Source organism: Prinia subflava, chromosome 31 (genome assembly GCF_021018805.1).
Source record: "Prinia subflava isolate CZ2003 ecotype Zambia chromosome 31, Cam_Psub_1.2, whole genome shotgun sequence".
Classification (NCBI taxonomy): Eukaryota; Metazoa; Chordata; class Aves; order Passeriformes; family Cisticolidae; genus Prinia; species Prinia subflava.
This window is the reverse complement of record NC_086277.1, coordinates 1,292,139-1,312,471: the sequence shown is the minus strand read 5'-3', so window position 1 is coordinate 1,312,471 and position 20,333 is coordinate 1,292,139. Positions and strand designations below refer to the sequence as shown.

Sequence of the window (20,333 nt, the reverse complement as noted above, 5' to 3'; positions counted from 1 at the left end):
ATGGCATGGATGTGCTGGAGTGTGTGAGGGCCATGCCAGGTGGGAGGCTTGGGTAGGGCTCGCACAAGGCCCCACTGCAGCCACAGCTCCCTGGGGAAGTGACAAGGACACAGAGATTGGTTTGTGACTGCCAGCCCCAGCACCTGGCTCCACACTGGCCCTGAAACATGCTCTGCTCATCCTGGCAGTGCCACCCTGGTGTCCCCTGTGAGGTGTCTGGTTGTGAGGTGTCTAAGTGAAGTTAGTCTGATGAAGCAGTGACAAGCAGCATCGATATCCCACTCCCACCGTACATAGATCATGCCATGGTCAGCATCTGGCAGCACTGGCAGAGGTGGCAGTGAACTGGGAGGTGACAGGCTGGGGGTACTGGGACAGATCCACAATGGGTTGTCCCCATTCTTCTGCCCTGACCCTGCAGGTGATGGTGCCAGGGACCTGCAGTCCCTCAGGCCCAAGTGAGGGCTGGGGATGGGCACAGGTGTCCTAGGAAACACAGAAGACATCCTAGGAACCCCCAGCTGACACTGAGTGGGGATGCTGTGGCTCTGCCCTGGCAATGGGCCACAGGCATTGCCCAACTTCCCCTCGGGAACAGCCCGTCCCCATCCTGTTCCAGGCAGGAATGACAATCCCCAGGGAGAAGGGCAGGGTGACACTGTCCCCCTGCCGTGCTGTGCCCTTGGTGCTGGGCAGAAGCGCAGGGAAACAAAGGAGCCAATAAGCTGGAGGGGCAGGGGGGGACTGGGGCTAAGCGTGCAGGCGCAGGAGATTTCAGGGCCTGAAATATTCATCAGGGCTGATGCGGCGCCTGCCGTCACGCCGGCCGTGAGCGATGGCACGGGGGGGCTTCAATAATGCATCGCTTGGAAATGGCTCATGAGAGGGGCTGAGGGCACAGCGAAAATGGGGGTTCCATCCACTGGCTGCAGTCGCCCCAGGCCTGTGCTGCTGGCCAGGTGATGTTGAGATGCTGGGAGCTGGGTGCTGGACAGGGGATAGGGCATGAGGTGCTGGTGGCACCACCGGGGATAGCCAGGAGAGCACCAAGAGGTGCTGGCAGGTGTGGGGTGCCCTGTGCTGCTGGCATCCACCACCCGAGGGGCTGGCAGAGGACCTTGGGTGGGTGCAGTGTCCCTGGCAGAGCCCAGTTGCTCCATCTGGGCTAGGTGGGGTCCCAGCCTGGGTGTGAGCACGGCCCCATGGCCCCACGCAGGGCGTTGCTGTCGCAGCCACTTTGTGCTCCCGTGCTCAATAATTCAGAGCATCGACCCGCCTGCTGCACTGCCTCTGGCCACAGCCTGGCCACACCAGCCAGTCCTCCTGCCAGCTGCTGGGGCTGGCCCATCTTGTCCCTGGCCTGGGACCACAGCGACCTGAGGAGCTGCCCGTGGCAGAGCAGGGAACACCAGCCCTGTGCCCAGTGGGGCCAGATGCTGCTCAGGCAGCACCAGGCTCTGCCGTGGCTAACAAGCTCTTTGCCAGGGAAGCTTGTTAGCAGCCTGAGGATCAAAGGAGCACAGGGGAGATCGGTGGATGTGAGGAGCAGGGCCCCAGGCACTCCAGGGCTTCATCTCTGCCATCCTCACAGCATCCTCCCAGCGGACACACGCCCAGAGAGGCCGGATGGCAGCGCGGGTGGTGTGAGCCTGGTGACACCCTGGCACAGAGCACCTCAGCGTCCACTCAGGCACCCTTGGGAGGTGCTGCCCTGAGTGGGCACCTACCCCAGCCTCTGCCCCCACTGTCTGGCTGCCCTGGAGACAGGGACACTGTGCTGGGGTAGTGACCTGTGTCATTTGCACCCACCCATTGAATTTGTAATCATTCTCCGCAGGGATCCAGAGATTGTCCCAGCGCAGGGACCACGCAGGCCCTCAGTCTGCAGCACGTCCTGCTGTTGGCAAGGGCAGCCTCTGCCCATCCCTGTTTTGGCACAGCAGGATTATTGTCCAGCAGGATTACATCATGCTGGGGATGCACTCCAGCACGTGCAAGGGCACAGGTAGGACAGGGCAGATGGACACAGGCATAGACAAACAGCCACCCTGGCCCAGAATAGTGATGGCACAGGCAGCATCTGTGCCTACACCCCTGCACACCCACCAGTGCCAGGCTTACACCCCAGCGACCTTCCGTGCTACACCGACTGCCACCCTGGGCCCTGGAGTGGACACGAACACCAGTGCCTGCTGTTCCCACCTGGCACCTGGCACTGGCCAGCTGCTCGCCTAGCCCCTGGGATGCGACCGCCCCTGCACGCCTGTGCCACGCCAGCCCGGTGCCCGCACCCTCATTGCTATGGCAGGAGCGGGCTCGGTGCGTGCAGCTCCGGTTAATTAAGCGGCGCGGGCCGGCTCCTTCCAAGCCCCCGCTGAGTGTTTTGCTAAATTATAACCTTGACGATGCGCATCATCAGGCGGCTGCTCGGGAAACAGCCGCTCCAGCCCCATGCCCTGTGCTCAGTGCTGGTGTGGTGGTGTGGAGCTGTCCGGCCACGGTGGCATCACACTGGGGTGGCATCACAAAGAGGTGGCATCCCTCGGAGTGCCCATGATTGCCGGGTAAGGAGGGAGCTGGCCTGAGGTGGGTGATGGGCTCTGTGGTTTGGCCTCAGAGTCCTGGGGAGCCTGCGGCCAGTGCCCGGTGTCCGGTCCATTGTGCCCAGTGCCTGGCATTCCCAGTGCCCTGCTCCTCAAGGCTCAGCATGCGTGTCCCCTCAGCACACGTGTCCCCTCGGCATGTCGAGCCAGTGGCCCCGTTTCCATGGTGACACGGAGCCATTTCCCATCTCCGGGATACTCTCGACAGCTCTCGGGTGGGCGCTGCCGCCGTTGCCCTTCGCCCATGGGAAACAGGCAGGGATGGGTCCCATCGCCCCGGGGGGCTGTGCTCCTCCCTTTCAGCCCTTGGGGCAGGGCACTGTGCCCCATGTCCCCTATGTGTCCTGGGGCTACTCCGGGACGGCTGCAGTGCCTGCCCTTATCCTCACACTGGGGTGATGAGGGGTGTTTGGGGCATGCTGAAGCCCCTGCCACGGCAGGATTGGGTGGGGGATTCTGGCAGTGTGGCCGGGTGAGGGATCTGGTGCCAGGAGTGGGAACTGCTGGGAACACCACAGAGCTAAAGGGACTGTGCCCAGCAGGCTCATCCTGGTGCCACGGTGCATCCACGGTCCCCGTCCTGACAATGAGCCAGGGCATGGGGTGGGCACAGCCATGCCTTGCTCCCCCCTCATTGCCTGCGGTGGCTCCCAGCCCCTGGCATGACATGGCTCTTTATCCTGCTCTCCATCTCAGTGCTGCCTATTACCATTTCCCATCACTTGCTATTCCAGGTGATAAATTTTTCCTTCCCAGTTTCTGAAGGTTTAATTCCCACCCACCTGGGGCACCTGACATCCTCACCCCACACCCCTCCCCATGGCACCCCAGCATCCCAGCTGCTGTGGGTGGCACTGGGTGGGGGGGTAGGGGTGGCCCCAAGGCAGGGGGATGGCGAGACAGAAGGAATGGGCTAATGGAGCCCATTCCTTGAATAGATTCAATTTCTGCCGCGGCGGCTGCGGGGTGCGGAGCCATCAATTGGATTCAGGGGACGGGGAATCTGATTTGGAGCGGCCGCGCCATCAATTAGCCGTTATTGATGGCATTGCTCATTGGAAGTCGATGGGATTTGAAGCTGGTGGCAGCTCCCGCATACCAAACAAAGCCGGCTCAAGGACAGGGCCCTGCTGCACCCAGACCTAGCACCCACCCCAGCGGTCCCACAGGGACCCCTTGGCCTCGTCTGGGAATCCCTGAGGGTCTGGGGAAGGGGCAGTGCAATGGGCAGCCCCCCGGAATCCCTGCATGGGTTCTCGCAAGGCACAGCCCACCAACGTCCCTGCACAGGGGTCCTGCAGGGCACAGTTGTCTCCCAGCATCTTTGCACGAGGGTCCTTTGGGGGATGCTCCCACCCAGCATGCCCACATGGGGATCCCACAGGACACAGCACCCCAGAATCCCTGCATGGGGATTCCAAAGAGCACAGCCCCTCAGCATCCCCGCATGGGGATCCCACAGGGCGTGGTAGGCCCCTGGAATCCCTGCATGGGGGTCCCGCAGGGTACAGCCCCTGATCATCCCTGCATGGGAGTCCCACAAGTTACCACCACCCCTGACGTCCCCGCACACTGGTCCTACAGGCACCACTGCCTCCCAGCATCCCCACAGGTGGGTGCTTCGGGGGATGCCCCACCCAGCATCCTACACGGGGGTCCTTTGGGTGTGACGTTGCCCAGATGGTCTCACCCCCTCCTGGGGGGAGGGTCCCACAGGACATGCCCCCCTCTGCACTGGGCAGCCTCCGAGTCCCCCATGGGGATGGGGGACCCCTCCCTGCAGGGCTGGCGTGCAGGGCGGGGTGCAGGATGGGGTGCAGGGTGCAGTGGGGGAAGGGCAGGCAGCGGAGTAGGGGGAGGGGAGCGGCACGGTCGATGCTTTCTCTCAGCCTCTTGCCAAGCAGCTTCTTTCTCCCAGAAGCCATAAAACCTGTCTGACGTGCCCGGCACCACTGCGGCAGGCGGTCGGCAACGCCTGCGCGGCGAGGGGCTGGGGGGCCCTGCCACGGGCAGCCCTGGGGGAGTTGGGCGCCTCTTGAGCCCCTCAGGAGGGCAAACAGGGGGCTGCACTCATGGGATGGGGGGCCAAGAGCGCTAGGGAACCCTCCTGTTGGTTGGTGAGCCTGGGGCATGTGGCTGCGCCAGAGCCGTGACTGTGGCAGGGACCCGGTTGTGCCCGTGGGATCAGCCCTGCAGCAGCCTGGGGGCCCACCCGGGAAGGGGGAGACCCTGCAGCTCCCCACAACCCCCCACTTCAGGGGTGCATGGTATGGGGTGCGTAGCAGACAGAGAGATGGACAAAGAGTGGCTGCTCTGTGGGCACCCCAACCACACCCAAAGGTGGCAAGAGGGATGAGGGTGCCTGGCTGAAGGCTTTGGGTGAGTGACCCCCAAGCCCACTGCCCCCTCCCGCCCTGTCCCACTGCTCATCCCATCGCCAGGTGTTAATTACCAGCAGCTCGTCTGTAATTAAAGCTCTCTGGTGACAGGAGCTGGCGACTCAATACCAAACTGCTGCAATGAAGCCCTTGGCCATAAAGACTGTGCAGGGAGTGAGGGGCAGGGACCCCCCTGGAGGAGCCGACCTGGCACCGGTGCAGGGATGGGGGGCACGGGCAGAGGGACGGCGGGGGGCCGCACACCTGGGGCACAGCGATCTTGCAAATACTGTATTGCTCAGTCACTACCAGGGGTTAAAACCAAACCAAGGGCACGGAGGAAGGCGTCTTCCCAGAAGACAGATCAGTGTGTCCTCGCTGGAGGAGGACACGGCAGCGGCGGATGCCGCCATCGGAGCGGCTGCTCCGCTCGGGGGTTGGGGGTCCCTGGGCCCCTGGGGTGGGGGTCCGTGGGGAAAGGCACGAGATGAGGTGATGGCCGTGGGGCGGATCAGGCGTTCACTGAGGGGACCCCAGCAGCAGGGCAGGTGGCCGGTGGGACAGTGCCAGGGTGTGGCAATCCCAGCGCGTGGCGATGCTGACTCGCGGCAATCCCGATGTGCGGCGATGCCGGTGGCAAGCGACGGCCCTGAGAGGAAGAGAACCCTGTCCAGGGATGCTTCAGGGCAGCAGGCATCTGCTCACCCACTGCCCCGGAGCCCCTGCTGCCCCTCACCTTCCATCCCGGAGCTCCCGGCCCCAGCTCGGCTTTGCGGAGGTCCAGCAGGTGGGTCATGGCCTGGGGCTGCCCCACGGGCTTGGGGGTGTTGGCTGTGAGGAAGAGTCTGGAAACGGCGTTGGGGCAGAGGAGCCCATCCCCCCGCCACGGGCAGCGCCGGGGTCAGATCCAGAGCAGGGCCAGGAGCAGGAGCGCCAGGCACGGGCTGCAGGGCTGTGATGGGACCGCGGTACCCCGGGCAGGCACCACATCTGCCAGGGCAGAAGCAGCGGTCAGGGCGAGCCGATCCCCGGCCTCCCAGCCCCGCCCCCGTACTCACCCTCGGGGCCCCCGCGCCCTCGGGGCTGCGAATTTGGCACCTCTGTCACCGGCTCTGGAGCTGAAAAAAACCCCACCGTTGTCAGGGGTCGGCTCTCCTGGGTTAGGCAGAGTCGCCCCCGAGTTTTGGGGCACAGCCCCCCCAGCACGACTCACTGGTGCCTCGGCAGCAGACGGTGACGCGCAGCTTCAGGCATCGCCCGGCGCTCTCGGGGCTGGGGACGGCTGGGCAGGGGGGGTCAGCGGGGTCCGCCCGCCGCGGCCCCCCCGGGACCCCCGACGGCGGCTCCGCGCGGGCCGGGGGCGCCCCCTCCCGGCGGAACGCGGGGACGGCGCCCCCACCCCGGAGCACCCAGAGCCCACCCTGCACCCCGGACCGGGGGCGCCTCGACCCCTCGTGCCCGCAACCTGGGGCATCCAGACACTCTCTGCACCCCAGCTCCCCACACAGCCCCCACCCCAGGGCATCCAGACCCCACCCACGAGCCCAAATCCCCTTGTGTCCCTCTCTACGGGCATCCAGAAACCCCATTAACCCCGATCCAGAACCCCTCTGCACCCGACACCCCCATGAATCCCCCAGGGCATCCAGACACCCCCTGCATCCCTATCCCCTAGTGCCCCCCACCCTTGGGACATCCAGAGCCCCTTTCACCTCAGCCCTGGCATCATACAGAACCTCCGTGTTGCCCTTAACCTCAGTAACATCCTGGATGTACCCTGACCTCCCAAATGCTCTAAACTCGGTCCCATGGGGGCCCTGGTGACACCCAACCCTGGACAGCTGCACTCAAGACCCCTGACACGTTCTGACCCCGGGGGCTGCACCCAGTGTCCCAACGTGCCCTGACCCCCGTGCAGCCTCCGTGGCACCCTGAGGGGACTCACAGATGTAGTAGTAGGTCTCCCCCGGCTGGAACTCGAAGCCGAGTGAGAAGGGGGTGAAACGCTGGATCTTCTCGGAGAAGCGGACGGGCCCGAAGGGCGCCCGGGGCCGGTTGCACTCCCAGCGCTTGAAGGCACCGGGGGTCTCGTAGCAGCCACGATAGCCCTCCCGGTCCACCATGAAGAGCGTGAAGGTCTCTGCCCGCCCGGCGGGCACCGCCCCCTCGTAGTGCGGGCAGTAGATGTCCAGGTAGTCATTGATGGCCACCTGGATGGAGTAGTCGTCCCGCAGGAACCTGCCGGGCGGGATGAGCTGGGAGGCTGGGGGTCCGTCGGGAGGTGTGCCCTGCTGCCTCCTGCCCCAGCGGAGCAGGGAGCCCGGCATTTCCCAAAATCACCGACTGGACGCCGCCCGCGCCACGCAGCCAGGCATCAGCTCAGATTAGCCGCAGGCCGCTGGAGCTGAATGGGCTCGGCCACAGCGGCCGGAGGGGTTTCTACAGCCACGCTGTCCAGGCACAAAGCCCCTCGCCCCAGGCACCCGCCTCAGTGCTGATCGGACATGACACGCCGGCAGGGGGGCCGTGCGGCGGGACGCTCCTGCCCCAGCACGGTGCTGGCAGGGGGTGGTGGCCGGGGCAGGGGGCACGGGGCGGGCAGGGGATGGGGCCCAGCCCAGGTACTGGAGCAGCACTGGGGATGCCATGAGCTCATGGTTGTGCTGACAGCAAGTGTGGCCAGGCCAGGGTGGAGCAGCTGTGCAGGCACACACACGTGTGCACACACATGAACATGCACATGTGTGTGCACACGCTTGGTCCTGAGCGTCTGGGACAGGCAATGGAAAAGAGGGGCTGGCAGGCAGACCTTGGCCCCCACGTTGGCCCCGGTGCAGCCGGTGTTCACAGATGGTGGAGAGTCCGTGCAGAGACCAGAACATTAATCACTGGGATGGCAGCGCTGGCAAGGGTGGGAGGGCTTGAACCCCGACACCCCAGGGAGGCTGGGGGCTCCCCGAGGGCAGGACAGAGCAGAGGCTCCTGCTGACTCAGAGCATCCCACGGGCGACGCTGGCTGGGACGGGCTTGGGCAGGGCCAAGGGCTATGGGGACGGGGCCCTGCCTGACCCAGCAGAGGGGCACAGAGTCCCTCTTCCTGGGGCATGCACGGGTGGTGGGGTCCCACCTCTCCCATCTGCAGGATGGGAGCAAGGCAGCATCTGTACCCCCAGCCCTGCCCATCACGTGCCCGTCTGCCCCAGTCCAGCAGCCCCAGAGCACAGGACCTCCATGGGGGAGGCCCCAGGATCCTGACCCTGCCCTCTGCTCCCTGAGAAGCCCCAAGCTGGGAAATACCTAAAATGGAGGAGGTTGGGAAGAGGGATGGAGCCAGAGCCTGGCCTGCTGGTGACGGCAAAGCTCATAGGCAGCACAATGCCAGGGTGTGGGCCGGAGTGTCCCCCACCAGAGGGGACACCTGCCATGGAAACCCACAGCCCCGAGAGTGCCACCCACCAGCTTGGTCTCCCAAGAGGATGCCCAGGGTTCGGTGCTACCAGGAGCATTCAGGCTCAGCACAGGCGGGTACCACCGGGAAGCTGGCAGCAGCAGGACTGCCCACCAGGTTGGTGCCATCAGGGGCTTGGTGCCACCAGGGGCTTGGTGCCACCACGAGTGCCCACTGGCCTGGGGACAACCAGGGCTGCCCACCGGTGTGGGAACACCCAGAGCTTGGTGTTACTGACAGAGACTCACAAGCTGGGTGCCGCACGGGGCTCAGTGGCACCAGCAGTGCCTGGAGGTAAGCACCACCCAGGTGTGCTTGCTGTCCCGGTGGCACCCAGGGATGCCCAGTGACTCAGGGTCACCGGGGGTGCTCAGCGGCTCAGTGCCCCCCACGGGCACCCGGGGCTCGGTAGAGCTGGGACACTCACCGGCTCTGTGCTGCCCGGGGCTCGGTACCATCGGGGGAGCCCGGTGGCTCGGTGTGCTCAGAGCTCAGCACTCCCAAGGGCTCTCACCCGCTCCAATGCCCGGAAGAGCTGCCCGGTGGCTCGGTACCACCGGCTCTCGGTACCATCGGGAGGTACCGCCCCGGGCTCGGTGCCGGTGGGGATGCCCCAGGGCTCGGCGCACTGGGGGACGCTCGCCAGCTCAGCATTACCTGGGGGCTCGCTGCTGTCGGGGATGCCCGGAGGCTCGGTCCCACCGGGAGGTGCTCCCCGTCTCAGCCTCGCCCATGGGCGCCTTGTGGCCCGGTGACCGGCAGCCCCGCCCCCCCGGCGCCCACCGCCCGCCGCCCCTCCCGTCCCGTCCCGTCCTGTCCCGTCCCGTGGCGGCGGCGCGGGCCCGGGGCTCGGTGGGGCCCGGCGGTCGGCGGGCCCGGGGCGTACAAAGGCGGCGGGGCCGGCGGGGGCGGCGGCGGTACCTGGGGTTGCTGCCGTTCCAGTGGACGCCGTGGCGGAAGCCGCGCACCGGCGGCGCCCAGAGCAGCGGCGCCCAGAGCAGGAGCCCGAGCAGCGGCGCGGGGCGCATGGCTCCGCCGGCGGCGGGGGGCGGCGGGGGGCCGCGGGCGGGGCGGCCCGGCGGGGCTCGGCACGGCCCGGCCCGCCCCGACAACTTCGGGCCAATCCCGCCGCGCCGCCGCCCGGCAACTTCACCGACTGCCATTAACCCTTGGCGGGCGGCACCGGCACCCACCGGCACCGGCATCGAGACCGGCACCGGCACCGAGACCGGCAACTCCCCACCGACCGGTACCGCTGGCATCCAGCGGCACCAGGACCGGCAGCAGCAGCCACGCCCCAGTCCGGCACCCCCTGATACCGCCAACATCCAGGACCGGTATCCCTGGCAACTCCCCGGTACCTCTCCCAGTCCGACACCGGCCCGGTACTGTGAATTTCTGCTGGCACCGGCACCAACACTGCCCGGGCACCTGGGATCAGCATCCCCGGCAACAGCATCCCTGGCACCAGCACCGACCAGCACCTCTGGCATCCATCGGCACCACCCTGGGACCGGCAGCTCCGGCCCAATCCAGCTCCCGGCTGAACCCCGCCCCGGCACCGCCCCAGTATCGGCACCGGCGGCACTGGTTGCCCGCTGCACCCACCTCCCGCCACTGCCGGGCATCATCGGTACTGGCACCAGCCGGGCCCTGCGGGGCCCGGGGATGGGGAGATCTCACACACGTGTGTGCCACGGCCCACCAGGCAGCCCCTGGCCACGCGTGTCTGCCCACGAGCAGCTCTTGCACACGTGTACCCATGCACACAGGACGGTTCTTGCACACACATGTGCCCATGTTGGTGGCAGCTGCTGCCCACACGTGTCCCTGCCCACCAGGCAGCTCTTGCACATGTTTGTGTGTCTGTCCTCAGAGCAGCTCCTGTAGACACGTGTGACAGCTCCTGCTCATGTGTGACACTCGTGTCCAAGCCCATAGGGCAGCTCCTGCACACGTATGTGCCCATGTGTGTAGCAGCTCCTGCCCATGTGCACATCAGTGTACCGGTCTTGCACATGTGTATATGTGTGTGCATGGCAGCCCCTTTTCACATCTGTCCCTGCCCACAGAGCAGCCCCTGCACACGCACGTGTTCCTGTGTTCAGAGCAGCCTCTGCACACATTCACGTCCCTGCCCACCAGGCAGCTCTTGCACACTTGTGTGCCCAAGTGTGTGATGGCTCATGCTCACGTGTGTTCCTGCCCACATCTGTGCCCACACAGAGCAGCTCTTGCACACCTGTGCCTGTGTGTGAGGCTGCTCGTGTTCAGGTGTGGGTCGCTGCCCTCAGAGCAGCTCCTGCACAAGCACGTGATGAGAACACAGGGCAGCTCTTACACACACATGTACCTGTGGTCTGGCAGGTGGCTTGCACACATGTTCCTGCCCAGAAAACAGCTCATTCACAGACATGTGTGTGGCAGCTCCTGCACAAGCATGTGCCTGTGCACAGGACAGCTCCTGCACACGTGTGTGTCCAAACCCATAGGGCTGCTCTTACACACACACACATGCCCATGTGTGTGGCAGCTCCTGCCCATGTGTCCTCATGCCTGGAAGGCAGTTCCTGCACACATGTGCACCCATGTTTGTGACAACTTCTGCCCATGAGTGTGCCTGAGCCCACAGGGCAGCTCCTGCACACACGTGTCAGTGTTTGTGGCAGCCCCTCTTCACTCATGTGTGCATGCACACAGGGTGGCTTTTGCACACTTACACATCTCTGTGCACCAGGCAGCTCTTACACACACACACACCTGTGCACATAAAGCATTCTTACACACACACAAACACACCTGTGCCCATAAAGCAGTGCTTACACACACACATACAAACACACGTGCCCACACAGACTGAGCTGCTCTTGCACATGCTTGTGCCCATGTTTGTGGAAGCCCTTGTCCATGTGTGTGTCTGGGAACATAGAGGAGCCCCTGCATGTCCTGCACACTATGCAGCTCTCACACACGCATGTGCCCCTATGTGTGCCACTCCTGCCCATGCATGTCCTGCCTACCATGCAGCTCTCACACACACATATGCCCCTATGTGTTGCACTCCTGCCCACGCGTGTCCTGCCCCCATGCAGCTCTCACACACGCGTGTGCCCCTGTGTGCCACTCCTGCCCATGTGTGTCCTAACCTCCCTGCAGCTCTCACACACGCGTGTGCCCCTACGTGTGGCACTCCTGTCCCCACGCAGCGTTCGCACACACGTGTGCCTCTATGTGTGGCACTCCTGCCCATGTGTCCTGCCCACCACGCAGCTCTCACACACGCGTGTGCCCCATGTGTGGCACTCCTGCCCACACGTGTCATGCAGCTCTTGCACGCGCGTGTGCCCCTACGTGTGCCACTCCTGCCCATGCGTGTCCTGCCCCCCACGCAGCTCTCACACACGCGTGTGCCCCACTGACACTCCTGTCCCCACGCAGCTCTCGCACATGCGTGTGCCCCTACTTGTGGCACTCCTACCCATGTATGTCCTGCAGCTCTCACACACGCGTGTCCCCATACGTGTGACACTCCTGTCCCCACGCAGCTCTCACACACGCATGTCCCCATATGTGTGACACTCCTGTCCCCACGCAGCTCTCACACACGCGTGTCCCCATACGTGTGACACTCCTGTCCCCACGCAGCTCTCACACACGCGTGTCCCCGTACGTGTGACACTTCTGTCCCCACGCAGCTCTCACACACGCGTGTCCCCGTACGTGTGACACTCCTGTCCCCACGCAGCTCTCACACACGCGTGTCCCCATACGTGTGACACTCTTGTCCCCACGCAGCTCTCACACACGCGTGTCCCCGTACGTGTGACACTCCTGTCCCCACGCAGCTCTCACACACGCGTGTCCCCGTACGTGTGACACTCCTGTCCCCACGCAGCTCTCACACACGCGTGTCCCCATACGTGTGACACTCCTGTCCCCACGCAGCTCTCACACACGCATGTCCCCATACGTGTGACACTCCTGTCCCCACGCAGCTCTCGCACGCGCGTGTGCACAGGCGCACAGGCGCCTCTCGCGCACACACGCACGTGTCCCCGCGCGTGCCGCCCGTGTCCCCGCACCCCGCCCGTGCCCACGTGGCCCCCCGGGACGCCGCTGCGGCTGCGCGCAGCCCCCGCCAGGGGGCGCCAGCGCTCGGAGCCCTTTCCGGCGCGGAGCCTGCCGGGAGTTGTAGTTCCGCCCCGCTCCCCCCGGTGCCGCTCGCCCGGTGCCCCGGTGCCGGTGCGGCGGAGGCAGCGCAGAGGCGGCTCACAGCCCCTTTATTGACGTGGCGGGAGAAAAAGCGGGCGGCGGGGCCCGGCGGGGTGCGGCCTTCCCCGCGGATCCAGCGCTGCGCATTCCCTGCCCGCGGCTCAGGCCTCTGGCGGGGCCGGGGCGGGCCTGGGAAGGGAAGGGGGGCGATGGGGTGAGGGTGGGCTCCGCACAACTTCCCCCTGCAGCTCCCCCCATCCCCTGCTCTGGATCCCCACCCTGACCCCTCCTTTCTCCTTTCCCGCCCTATTCTGGCCCCTCATTTCTCCTGGCTACCCCCTCTCCCTCACCCACACTCCCCTCTGGCCTCTGGGGCCCCCATCCTGGCACCCCACAGCGCCCCATGAGCCCCTAAACCCCCCTCGGACCTGCCAGCCCCGGCGTGGCCCCCGCGCTCACCTGGCAGGAATCACGGTGACATAGGGGTGCCCGGGGGGACTCTCGCTGCGGGGCACCGAAGGGCCGGGGGGGTCCGAGGGCAGCGGCCGCTGTGGTGGGGGGGGCTTGGCCGGACCTGGGGGCTGCAAGGGCATGGGGGTGTCAAGGCTGGGTCAGGGGCTGACCCCCGGCTGGGCTCAGGGGGTGGCAATCGGCCTCCTGCCCCACACACGGGTGCTGCTGCCGTTACCTGAGCGCTCAGCAGCACAGGGTCCGCAGGCAGCGGGCGTGTGGGGGGGGGTGGCCTGTCCGAGGGGGGGGCCTGGGCAGAGAGAGGGACAGTGAGACAGCAGGGGGACAAGTGCGGGGCACGAGAACCAGCCTCCTGCTGGGCAGGAGGGGTTCTGGGGACACCCGTGTCACAGAAGTCCCCGAGAGCTGGAGCGCAGCCAGACATGCAGCGGGTCTAGGGTGGGCTGAGGGACGCCCCCTCCCCGCCTGGGCGTTACCTTGGGCACAGGGTCCGGCGGGAGAGGCCGGGAGGGCGGATCAGGCCGGGCTGAGCCGAGGGCAGCCGGCTGCGGAGAGAGGGAGAGGGGGACAAGCCATGCAGCATGCGGAGACCCCCCTCCCGCCAGGCAAAGACAGAGACCCCCCACTCAGCGCACAGCTCTGGGACCCAGCTCTGGCTGGGATGGGCACCAATCCCAGTGAGCAGTGGTCATGCCAAGTGGCCGTGCCAGGCTGCTCTGGGTGCCAAGGAGCGGGATCCCATGTGTGGGATGCTCTGAGCTGGCACCCTGGGACCAGAATGAACTGGGCACTCGCTGTCCCCAGCACCCCATCCTCACCTTGCTGCCATGCATGACCCGCAGCTCCGTGGCCTGACGCCACTGCGGGGGCCGGGGACGCGCAGGGGGACCTTGGCTGGTGCCCGACTGGGGCTCTGGCTGTGAGATCCTGCAGGGAAGATGCAGGATGAGACCCTGCTCGCTCTGGGCACTCAGGGGACCCCGTATGGCGACCGAGCGACACCAACACCAGCAGAAGCCCAAGAGAAACGAACCCCTCGGCGCCGGAAGATGCGACACCCCGCACCCTGGGGCTGCCCCACACCCCACGGGCACTGCCAGGGGAAGAGCGCAGCACCGGAGGCCTTGCGAAGCAGGACGGCTCGGGGACAGCCCCACGCCCGGATGCCGGCGGTGACGTTACCCGCTCCAGCCGTCTGCGGCTCCGGGACCCAGGAACCGCACCCGGGTCTCAGCACTGTGGGGAGAAGAGTGGGGGGCTCAGCCCGGGGCTGGGGGGCAGTGGCAAGGGGAGCCGCGGGGATGTGGGGCCACGGTGCACGACGGGGCTGTGACCTGCGCCGGGGATGAACACGCACAGCACACGGATGATCGCTCTGCCGGGACACGTGTGCACAGCGCTCGGGCGGCCAATGCGGTGAACACATGTGCGTGCACAGGCACGCACCGCACTGCTACACACACGTGCTCACATGCAGGCAGCGCTGGTACATGCATGCAGAAGTGAGCATGCTAACTGCATGCCACGGCACGCACATGCAGAGGGTTGTGTGCCACCTGTGTCACACCACACATGTAGAGGTGAGCGCGTCACCTGCGTCACGGCACATGCATGCAGAGGTGAGCGTGGCACCTGTGTGCCACCAGTGTGCCTCGGCACACGCATGCAGAGGAGAGTGTGCCAACACCCACGTGCCCTCCATACACCCCCGATGTGCCCCCCACATGCCCCCTCTGTCCCCGGTACCTGTACTGGCAGGAGGTGCCCTTGCCAAGCTGGCAGAGGTGCTTGTGCAGGCCGGCGCGGCGCGCGCGGCACAGCCCCAGCGCCAGCGCCAGCCCCAGCAGCGCGCTCAGCAGCAGGGCCGTGGGCAGGGCGCTTCCCCCTGCGGGAGAGCAGCGCGTCAGCCCCCGCCGTGCCCAGCACCCCCCCGACACCCGCACAAAGCCCCATTCTCTGTGCTCGCCTTGTCCCTCACCTCGCTCGAGGCCAGCAGGGCCGCTGTCCTGGCTGCCCCCCACGCCAGGGCTGTCGCAGGCTGGGGGGGCCCAGCCCCGCTCACAGTGGCAGTGCCCATGGTTGTTGCACACCTGGGTGGGTGATACCAGCTGAGCTCAGCCCCTGAGGGGCAGCTCTCCACCGCCTGCACCCGCTCCCCAGCCCCACACTCACCCCGTGCCCGTGGCATTTGCTCTGGCACTGCTGGTCACCCAGCGTGGAGACGTCCTGGCACTGGTGCTGGAGGCACATCTGTGGGGGACAGGGTGTCAGCACTGGGAGACCCCTCCTCATCCCTTCCCAGCTGCTTCGCTGCTCACCTTCCCGGGGCCACAGGCGGTGCCAGGCAGCACCATGGCCGCATCAGTCACATCCTCGTCCCCGGGCAGGGGGGTCCCCTGGCAGGACCCTTCTGGTCTCTTCCCACGGGTGCTGCCACGCTGGCACTGCAACATCCCACAGCTGGTGTCCCTGCAGGGACAGAGGGATCAGGGCAGGGGGCACAACAAGGGGGAGACGGAGAAGGATGGGGACCTCACTCACTGTGGGGTGCAAGTGACATAGGAGCCATTGGGAAGCTGCCCGCAGTGCCCATGTTCATCCCCTCTTGTGTTCAGGGCGGCCATGCAGGAGCTGGAGACAGGACTGGCACCTGCAATGGGGGCAAAGACCCTCAGCACCCCTACCTAGCCCCCAGCACCCCAGCCTGGCCATGCTCTACCTGGCCCCAGCAGCTGCTGGCACTGCCCCTCGTAGGTGGCACAGGCCCCGCTGTAGCAGCGCGCCTGCCCACTGGCACAGGGCTGCCCGTCCTGCAGGAACGTGTCAGGGGGGCAGCGCGGTGAGACCCCATCACAGAACTCGGGCAGGTCGCACTCGCCCAGCAGCTCTCGACACATGTGCCCAGCACGGCGCAGCTGTGGGGGGACGTGGTCAGATAAACGGGGTGAGTGGGGTACTCGCCCACCACGGGGAGTGGTTGGTGTGCCCATGGCATGGGTGCCCATCCCCACACACCTGGCAGTCCTGGCAGCAGCTGTCCTCGGTGGCACACGTGGCCCCTGGCATCAGCTGGCAGGAGCTGCTGTTGCAGCAAGGATCGGTGCACTCCTGCAGTGGGGGAGCTGCAGTCAGCAGGTGCCTCCAGCACCCACCACTGGGCACTGGAAACCACCCTGCCAGCCCCAGACACCCTAGGGCAGAGCCATGGAGAAAAGGGGTGGCTTTAGGGCTTTAGGCCTGCCCAGAGCCCCCCGTACCACGCTGAGGCCACAGTCGCATTCCTCGCCCAGCTCTACGAAGTGGTTCCCGCAGGTGGGGCTCCCAGTCAGGAGCTGGGGCTCAGGGACGTTGGACAGGCACCAGCCCTGGCCCTGCTGCAGGCTGTGCTCCAGGTCCTGCCGGCTGCAGTTGCTGAAGCTCAAGCCGGGTGTCAACCTGCAGAGCCAGGAAGGGGCCTGTGAGGTGGGCAGGGGGCTTGGCCCCAGCCCCCCCAGGCCTGCCTGCTGCCCTCACCCCGTCGGCGGTGCCATGATGCAGCCGCGGTCGTGCCGGAGGTCGCTGCAGTCGCAGAGACGCCCGGTGCTGTCGTGGCGCATGCCCAGGTTGTGCCCCAGCTGATGGGCCACGGTGGAGGCCATGACCAGGACACTGACGGAGTGGTCCTGTGGGACAGGAGGGTCAGGGAGGGCAGGTGGTGGGAGGACAGGGTGGGGGGACAGAGGTACTGACCATGCTGACCCCCCCGGAACGTGTGGGGGAACACATGGAGGCTTGAGTGGACATCCCCACTGAGACGTCATCAAAACGGGCACCCCTGGGGAGAGAGCACGGGGGGTTGGGGGACTGCTGCAGCCTTGTCCCCCTGTCCCCACCTTGTCCCCCACTCACGTCAGGAGCTGGGCATTGTCGTGGGGCAGCCGGGGCAGCAGCTCCTCCCGGCGCCAGCGCAGGAACCGCTCCAGCACGGCCCGGGCGCTGCTGCCCACTGCGATCTTGTCGCCCTCGCTCCAGACCTCCACCGCCAGCAGGGCCACCCGCACTCCCAGTGGGCGGAAGAACTGGGGGGGCACAGAGGGGTCAGAGCCCCCCCAGCACTGCAGCACAGCCGGGCACGGGGCTGGGATGGACTCGATGGTGACTCACCACATCCACCTGGTTGGCAATTTCCAGGGTCCGGGTGTGAACACGCTGTAGGCTGGGGTAATTCTTGAACTGGGGAAACAGGGAGAGGGCTCAGAGAGGTGGCTGTGGGAAGGGCAGCCCCTGTTCTGGGGACACTGCCCAGCACTCACCGCACTGTGGTCCACCACCATCACCAGCTCCACAAAGTGCTGCTCTGCTGCTGCCCGCTTGCCCTGGGGACAGAGAAGGGTCAGAGTGCTGATACGGGGACACTCTCTGTGGGACAAGACCCCTGCGTGACCTACCCTCTGCGGCCAGAGGGGCTCTGTTGCCTCTGCCCCAGGGCGGGGGCCCTGCCCGCAGCTCTGCGGCTCCAGCCGTTCCACCCGAAGGCGCGAGTGCTGCCCCGGGAGGCTGCTGCTGTCCGGCTCCAGTGCGTAGCTCCTGGTGTCCGACAGCCAGAGGCGGCCGCTGGGGAAGGACAGAGGAGCTGGGATACAGAGCCCATTCCATCATCAGGAGCTGGGATACAGAGCCCATCCCATCATCAGGAGCTGGGATACAGAGCCCATCCCATCATCAGGAGCTGGGATATGGAGCCCATCCCATCATCAGGAGCTGGGATACAGAGCCCATCCCATCATCAGGAGCTGGGATATGGAGCCCATCCCATCATCAGGAGCTGGGATACGGAGCCCATCCCATCATCAGCACAACGGGAATGGGCTCAAGAACCACCGGGCTTGGGGGCTCACCTGAGTCCAGCGCAGGCACAGAGGTTGGCCCAGGAGCCAGAGAAGCCCTGCACTGTCCCCTGGTAGCAGCAGTGCTCCTGCAGCAGAGAAGGGGACTCAGGCTGCAGCCCCTGAGGAACAGGGACAGCTTGGGCACACACAGCTGACAGCCGTGCCTGAGGCCGTACCTGCTTGCTGGGCTCCTGGATCATCCGTGTGCCGTCGGGCAGGTAATAGAGCAGCGCCCCAGTGCCCTGCACCAGCTCCCTGCCAGAGACTCGTGTCACCCCACAGCAGGGACAGAGCCCCTGCTCACCCTGCCCTGAGCACACCCTGGCAGGAAGGAAGGAACCACCACCTCCCACCCTGCCGTTGGTGCCCACCCCACCTGTGCCATAGATGGAGACAGGGAATAAGGGACCCCCACTCTAAGTGTGCCATAGATAGAGACCCCAGGGTCCCAGGAGGATCCCCACCCTGCATGGGTCCAGGAGCTCCATCCCACGCCCTGCCATTGTCCCTGGAACCACAGACTCACCAGTTTTGCTCCAGCTCCAGCAGCAGCTGCATGCCCTCCAGCTCCAGCAGGACTCTCAGACGGGCGGGGAACCCCCCCTGCCACAGGCCGTGGTTAAGAGGAGACCCCCTGGCCCACCCTGCCCCATCCCCATGCACCCTCAGAAGCACCGTGAGCCCCGCCTGGCCCTGACGCGTGCCCGGAGGGAGAGGTCGGAAGGGATGCCCTGCCCAGCCCGCAGGAAGCGTCCCTCCCTCCCGGGCTCATTGTGTCGGGAAAGGGGGGGTTGGACCGAGCGGGGTCCCCACCCCGTTCCCCGCGCTCTTCCTGCCCGGTGCAGCGCGGCGGAAACACTGGAGGCTCCCAGGGGCTGCGGGGTGGGCTGGGCCCTTCCTCCTCAGCGGGGAGGGGCGCGGGGTGGATACCCCGACCCAGAAAGGTCCCTCCCAGCATCAGCAGGGGAAAGGGGATTTACTGAGGGCCCCCCTCCCCACTGCTTCTGGGACGCCAAGGGTTCTGGGTGCTGGGAACCCTGGGGATGTGACGCCAGCACACCGCATGTCCTGCACTGAAAAGAGGGCAGGGGGAGGTGGCAGGATGCAGGCAGCCCCCACGACACTGTCACAAGGGTGGGGGACCCCAGGGATGTGGGCGGGAGCTCACCTGGGTCGCTTCTGCCAAGCTGAGTGTCCGGTTATCCCGCAGGACCCACGGGGTCACAGACCAGGAGTGTCCTAATTCTTCCCTGTGCTGCTGTGAGCTGTCACCTGCACAGGGCCCGGGGCCGCCGTGTCACCTCTGCATCACCCACCGCAGCCCCGATCCTCGCAGTCACCCACCACAGCCCAGACCCCCACGGTCACCCATCACATCCCGGACCCCCAGCCTGCACCCTGGACCCTCCTGGCCACCCCTCGAAGTATGGTCACCCACGGCAGCCCACCAGGGCAGGCGGGAAGCATTAACAGGGCCCCCCACGTTCACCTCCCCGCAGCCAAGGGCACGGCTCCCAGCAGAGCCTACGGGGAACTCCCCTGTTCGGGGGGTGCAGGAGGATGGGATGGGCTCCTCGGCCAAGCCTTGCATCACCTCGGCCGGCTGCCCAGTACAACCAGCACAGAGACTGGGCAGGGCTGGGAGCCCGGCTCGGCTGACTCCAAGCCCCCACTTCTGGCAGCTTTTGGGGAACCCCTGCCCGCCCGGGGCCTGGGGGGTCCCGAAGGGGGTTTGGAGGAGGTACGCAAACCCCGCTCCCCACGGCCCCGCCAGCCCGGGGAGCGCCGGGTGGCAGCGGCGGGACAGAACCGCGGTCCCGGGGGAGCACCGAGCGCACCGGGGAGGGATCCCCGCGCACCCCGGCCAGGGGTCACCGCGCGTCCCGGGGGGAGCACCGAGCGCACCGGGAGGACACACCGGACATCCTGGGGAGGGGACAACGAGCTTCCAGAGAGGCTACGACCCCCGATCCCATCCCGGTCCTCCCGGGCCGCTCCCCGCCACTCACCGATACCCCGACCGAAGGGTTCCCACCGACCCTCCCCACTCGGGACCCCGGTTCCCCGCTCACCTGCAGAGCTCCCGGTGTCAGCGGCGAGCAGCAGCCCCGCGGCGAGCAGCAGCCGCGGCCCCACGGCCCCCATGGCCCCCCCGGGCCACGCTGCCCCGCCGCGGCCGACCCCGCCGGTTCCCGTCGCGCATGGCCCCGGCACCGGCACCGGCACCAGCATCGACCCCGCCCGGCCCGGCCCGGGGGCGGAACTTCCCTGCCCGCGCCGCGGCCCCGTTCCGCTCCTCCGGCACCGCCCAGCCCGGGGCGGGGCGGGGGCGGCTCGCTGTGCGCCGGGAGGG

General features: G+C 66.6%; 2 protein-coding genes across 13 annotated transcripts; both read right to left on the bottom strand.

The window, feature by feature from the left end:
• Positions 1–5,257: 5,257 nt before the first annotated feature.
• LOC134562864 (ephrin-A4-like) lies at positions 5,258–9,997 on the bottom strand. Of its 3 annotated transcripts, none has more exons than XM_063420482.1 (6): positions 9,351–9,997; positions 6,927–7,219; positions 6,195–6,263; positions 6,040–6,099; positions 5,718–5,971; positions 5,258–5,647 (listed from the first exon to the last, which is right to left on the bottom strand). In XM_063420482.1, exons 1-5 carry the CDS (start codon positions 9,920–9,922, stop codon positions 5,883–5,885), a joined length of 1,083 nt encoding a protein of 360 aa, XP_063276552.1. In that variant the 5' UTR covers positions 9,923–9,997; the 3' UTR covers positions 5,258–5,647; positions 5,718–5,882. The 3 variants fall into 3 exon arrangements, with proteins under 3 accessions (XP_063276552.1, XP_063276551.1, XP_063276553.1); XM_063420481.1 differs by having other exon boundaries at positions 5,258–5,630; XM_063420483.1 differs by lacking the exon at positions 9,351–9,997 and adding an exon at positions 9,087–9,178 and having other exon boundaries at positions 5,258–5,630.
• Positions 9,998–12,690: 2,693 nt separating this feature from the next.
• ADAM15 (ADAM metallopeptidase domain 15) lies at positions 12,691–20,265 on the bottom strand. 10 transcript variants are annotated; one of them, XM_063420341.1, is made up of 25 exons: positions 20,053–20,258; positions 19,149–19,252; positions 18,507–18,583; positions 18,157–18,235; positions 17,990–18,066; positions 17,540–17,705; positions 17,405–17,467; positions 17,256–17,324; positions 17,001–17,170; positions 16,842–16,926; positions 16,626–16,774; positions 16,370–16,547; positions 16,128–16,220; positions 15,832–16,027; positions 15,654–15,762; positions 15,431–15,581; positions 15,285–15,362; positions 15,091–15,202; positions 14,859–14,997; positions 14,295–14,348; positions 13,931–14,039; positions 13,589–13,657; positions 13,330–13,401; positions 13,101–13,222; positions 12,691–12,830 (listed from the first exon to the last, which is right to left on the bottom strand). In XM_063420341.1, the coding sequence occupies exons 1-25, from the start codon at positions 20,210–20,212 to the stop codon at positions 12,803–12,805; spliced, it is 2,709 nt and encodes a 902-aa protein (XP_063276411.1). In that variant the 5' UTR covers positions 20,213–20,258; the 3' UTR covers positions 12,691–12,802. The 10 variants fall into 10 exon arrangements, with proteins under 10 accessions (XP_063276411.1, XP_063276412.1, XP_063276414.1 ...); XM_063420342.1 differs by lacking the exon at positions 14,295–14,348 and having other exon boundaries at positions 20,053–20,259; XM_063420344.1 differs by lacking the exon at positions 13,589–13,657.
• Between the last annotated feature and the right edge of the window lie 68 nt (positions 20,266–20,333).